Consider the following 5000-nt stretch of genomic DNA (forward strand, 5'->3'; position numbering starts at 1 on the left):
CTTTCTCTGTGTGTGTGTGTGTGTGTGTGTGTGTGTGTGTGTGCAGGACGAGGCTCAGTACGTGTGTGTGGTGGAAATTGAGGGAGTTAAGTTCAACCTGACGGCTGCTGTGGAGAAAACACAGGACAACACACACACTTTCACCTGCAGCCCCCACCAGGTAACACACACACACACACACACACACACACACACACATACACACACACACACACACAGAGAACCTATGATGACATCACAGATCAGCTGGTTTGTGTTGACATGCATTTATCCCCCGTAGTTTCAGTATGCTGTCAATCAGCTGCAGTACTCAGCTCCCGTCTATCTGAAGAGAGGAGAGAGACGCATTGATGCCACGCCCGACCTGCGACGTAAGACCCTGTGTGTGTGTGTGTGTGTGTGTATTTGACTGGTCTTGACGGATCCAGACTCTAATTTCTAAAGTAAAAACATTAATAAACAAACAATCATGTGCAGGAAGTAGAATCCCTTCCCTTCCTCTAGAAGCTTTTATTATGAAATGCAAACAGGAAATGGTGAATTATTATTGGAGCTTTCTGTCTTCCTCAGTCCAGCTGTACGACTGCTCAGCCGGCCAATCAGATTGCTCCCAGTGTCGGGCGGTGCCAGAGGAGTACGGCTGCGTGTGGTGTCCAGGAAGCCCCGCCCCCAGCTGTGTTTACAACCAATCCTGCTTCAGCGTTCCTGCAGACACCTGCCCTCCTCCGCTGATCACACAGGTGAACACCCCTCACACTCAGCATCCATGGGTCTGTGAGCCAGTCAGTCCATCTGGAGTCACTGTCGCTCTGTCAACCTGTCTGTCTGCAGGTACTTCCTGTCTCTGGGCCTCTGGAGGGCGGAGTCTTGGTGACCATCAGCGGGTCCAACCTGGGGATGAAGTATCAGGACGTGGTGGGCGGAGTCTCTGTAGCAGGTGTGTCGTGTCTGCCACAGCCTGAAGGCTACCAGATCTCCACCAGGTAACACGCACGCACGCACGCACGCACGCACGCACGCACGCACGCACGCACGCACGCACGCACGCACGCACGCACGCACGCACGCACGCACGCACGCACGCACGCACGCACGCACGCACGCACGCACGCACGCACGCACGCACGCACTACAGTGACAGAAATCCCTTTCAAGCTGTGTGTGTGTGTGTGTTTAGGATTGTGTGTGAGCTGCAGCCAAGCGGGGAGCAGACTGAGGGACCTGTCCTCGTAACCTTGGGAACGACTCCACCGGGAAGGTCAACGCAGAACTTCACCTATCAGGTTTGTGAATGAACAGCAGTCTATCGGCGCTGTGAAGTCAAGGAGGCCATGGTTCTGACTCTGTGTGTGTGTGTGTGTGTGTGTGTGCCGCGCTCAGGACCCCCAGCTCCTGGCTCTGGTCCCTGATAAAGGTCCGGTCTCTGGAGGAACCAGACTGACTATCAGAGGACGTCAGCTGCTGACGGGACAGACGTCCGACCTCAGGGCCTTCCTGGGCCCTCTGCCCTGCTACATGTGAGGACTGTCGCCATGACTACCAATTATAACAATCACAATTATTAAAGTATTAGACTTACAGTTAGTATGTTTAACTTGCAGTAGAGACGGAATATTCTGTGTTTCTAAAGCATCCATGTCCAAGAGTTATTATTTGACTCCATCTAGTGGAGAGAAATAGAACTGTCCCATAAAACTAAAGTCTCCTCCTCTCCTCTCCTCTCCTCTCCTCTCCTCTCCTCTCCTCTCCTCTCCTCTCCTCTTCAGTGTGGAGGAAGTCACTGACACCCAGTTGGTCTGTCAGACTGGTTCCAGTAACCAGACTGGTGGCGTGACGGTTCGTGTTTTGTTTGGTAAAGCAGAGAGGATCATTCCCAACACTTTGTACCGTTTCCTTGACAACCCTGTCATCACCGATGCCACGCCTGCTGAGAGCTTCTACGAGTAAGACCCTCAACTCAAGGATACATCCCCGTTGTATGACAGCTACAGATGAGCAACAACACCACCTAGAACACCATAGCAACCAGCTGAACTCTGTAGCAACCAGCAGAACTCCGTAGTAACCAGCAGAACTCTGTAGCAACCAGCAGAACTCCGTAGTAACCAGCAGAACACCATAGCAACCAGCAGAACACCATAACAACCAAATAAGTAACCACGTAGAACATGATAGTAGCCAGCCAAACATCATGACAACCAGCCACTACACCATAGCAACTAACCTAGCAACCATCCATGTTGTTTAAAAACGTTCAGGGTGGGGCTCCAGTACTGGTGGGTGGGGCTACAGCACTGGTGGGTGGGGCTACAGCACTGGTGGGTGGGGCTACAGCACTGGTGGGTGGGGCTCCAGCACTTCTTTGGCTCACAGATCTTCCTGGTTGTGTGACAGGGGTGGACGTGCCATCAAGGTCATGGGCAGGAACCTGGATGTGGTGCAGCAGCCAATCATATCTGTGTGGGTGGAGCCTGTGGAGTTGCAGAGGGTGAAACGGAGAAGACGATTGGCTCTTCTCACCGCCAAACAGCAGCTTGTCTTCAATGGCACCATGACAACGGTGAGACAAACCATCAGACACGTTCAGTGTATGAGTTGATAACTTTAAGATGAGTCAGATAGGGTCAAAGGTCAGAGTGAAAACAATGACATAGACTTTTTATTTCCATTGGTACCACTATTGTTACTATGTCTTGTATTACTACCTCTATACTCCTCCTGTCATTGAGGAGGATGTGATTGTTGAGGGTTTCCAGGGGCTCCAGGGTCTCCAGGGGCTCCTGGGTCTCTTAGGGTTGTGAAGGAGGCTCTATTTGGCGGTCCTGGTTGTCACAGAGGAGCTCTTATAGATTCAGGTTTTATGGGTCCTTCTGGTGGCTTTAGTGATCTGAGAATGTATAAAATAACAAAACAATGAAATGGACGTCCTAACATGAACGTGTCTCACCCATTGTCTCACCTGTCTCCCAGGTGTCAGAGCGCTGCAGTGTCCTGTCCTCGTCAAAGATGACCTGTGTTACCCCCAGAGTGACCTCAGAGGTCAAAGTGAAAGGCGTCTGGTTTCAGTTGGACAACGTGAGGGTCGACTACAAGAGCATCAAGGTACCTGTCTGTCTGCATGTCTGTCTGTGAATGTCATCTCGTTCTGTCTCATGCTAATGGACCAACCTGTCTCTCTCTCTCTCTCTGTCTGTCTGTCTCTCAGGGGACAAGCTTCACTTATCATCCCAACCCAGAGCTTTTCCCTTTAAACCGAGAAGCCCCAGACGTTCCGTTCCGCTTCAAACCTGGAGGAGTGATCGCTGTGGAGGTACAAGGCTGCAATATGAGTCCAATATGTCCGCCAGGGACAGGGACAGGGACAAGCGATTGACATCAGACATAAAGACTCCTGGTCCACTATAATGCACAGGACATGAGCTGTGGATCAGAATTTCTCTCTCTAAGTATCTATATGATGTCATTTAGAGGTCTGACAGTTCTTCAGGAGTTTAATTGAGGCGGTTCCAATAGTCCATCAGGTCCATCAGACCTTGAGGTTCCAGAGAGCAGACAGAGATTATGAATTGTCATGAGATGAAGTGAGATGATCAGTGAAGTTCCAAAATAACATGTGTATGGATTATTATTCAAATCACTTTAGCTTTCACATGTCACTGACTTGTTGCCATGGTAATGTGTGGTGTTCCTCAGGGTCAAGACCTGACCAGAGCCATGTCCAGGAAGGAAGTGGTGGCTTGGCTTGGAGACAAGGAATGTGAGGTCAAAACGCTGGACAACACTCACCTGTACTGTGAACCTCCAGAGACTCAGCCTGGGAGTCTGGATGACAACGAGCTGCCCAGCCTGAAGGTGGCACACACACACACACACACACACACACACACACACACACACACACACACACAACTCTGAATTATCAGACTCAAACTTATCAGTTGACCTGTCTGTCTTCCTGTCGTCCTGTCTGTCTGTCAGGTGTACATGGGGAACCTGCAGGTCAACCTGGGATTGGTGCAGTATGACAGTGACTCCCTGCTCTCTCCCGTCCCATTGGCTGCTCAGATCGGTTTGGGGGCGGGGGCTGCTGTGGTGGTCCTGTCAGTGCTGGTGGTCATCCTGATGTACAGGTACCTGATGGCTTTACCTTTTTGATAAAGCTCTTTGTATTAAGCTCCTTGTTTCCTTGTTTCAAACATCTCTCTTCTCTCTCCCTCTCGCTCTCTCTCTCTCTTTCCCTCTCTCTCTCTCTCTTTCTGTAGGAGGAAGAGTAAACAGGCTCTCAGAGATTACAAGAAGGTTTTAGTGCAGTTGGAAACCCTAGAAATCAATGTAGGAGATCAGTGTCGCAAAGAGTTCACAGGTACACACACACACACACACACACACACACAAACACACACACTATCTATCTGCTTGTAAAGCAAAGTTCAAACCTTTTCCTGTCTGGTTCTTCTTCTTCTCTCTGTAGACCTGATGACAGAGATGATGGACCTGAGCAGCGATGTAGGAGGACCTGGACTCCCTTTGCTGGACTACAGGACTTACGCAGAGCGAGTGTTCTTCCCCGGCCAGCAGACGGCGCCACTGAGCCGACAGTTGGACCTGCCAGATTCCAGGAGGCAGACAGTGGAACAGGGGCTGCTGCAGCTCAACAATCTGCTGAACAACAGACTCTTCCTCACCAGGGTGAGCAGGAAGTGACAGCATCTTTAAAATGAGACGAGCGTGTCCTGTAGGTGCTGACTGACGGGTGTGTCCTGGTGTCTGTGTCTCAGTTCATCCACACGCTGGAGGCTCAGCAGGGTTTCTCTCAGAGGGATCGTGGTTACGTGGCCAGCCTGCTCACCATGGCTCTGCACGATAAGCTGGAGTACTTCACCGAGGTGATGAAGAGTCTGCTGCAGGACCTGGTCCAGCAGTATGTCGCCAAGAACCCCAAACTCATGCTGCGCCGGTACGCTCAACCAACGCACCTTCACCTCTCAAACAGTCAGACA

The 5000-nt window shown here is 51.0% G+C and overlaps 1 protein-coding gene across 1 annotated transcript in view; it reads left to right on the top strand.

Moving 5' to 3' along the window:
- plxnb3 (plexin B3) overlaps positions 1-5000 on the top strand; it is a gene marked incomplete at its 5' end in the record, with an annotated part of 16128 nt that overhangs the window by 1958 nt on the left and 9170 nt on the right. Inside the window, 15 exon segments of the mRNA XM_076139708.1 lie at positions 47-160; positions 281-371; positions 571-740; positions 832-983; positions 1178-1283; positions 1381-1517; positions 1767-1943; positions 2395-2560; positions 2971-3102; positions 3206-3310; positions 3694-3852; positions 3979-4130; positions 4263-4363; positions 4472-4689; positions 4779-4957. Coding sequence (XP_075995823.1) covers positions 47-160; positions 281-371; positions 571-740; positions 832-983; positions 1178-1283; positions 1381-1517; positions 1767-1943; positions 2395-2560; positions 2971-3102; positions 3206-3310; positions 3694-3852; positions 3979-4130; positions 4263-4363; positions 4472-4689; positions 4779-4957 — 2159 coding nt within the window.

The sequence above is a fragment of the Genypterus blacodes genome, unplaced genomic scaffold (assembly GCF_046128005.1).
Source record: "Genypterus blacodes isolate CSIRO-AG114 ecotype Tasmania unplaced genomic scaffold, CSIRO-AGI_Gbla_v1 ptg000443l_1, whole genome shotgun sequence".
NCBI classification, from domain to species: domain Eukaryota; kingdom Metazoa; phylum Chordata; class Actinopteri; order Ophidiiformes; family Ophidiidae; genus Genypterus; species Genypterus blacodes.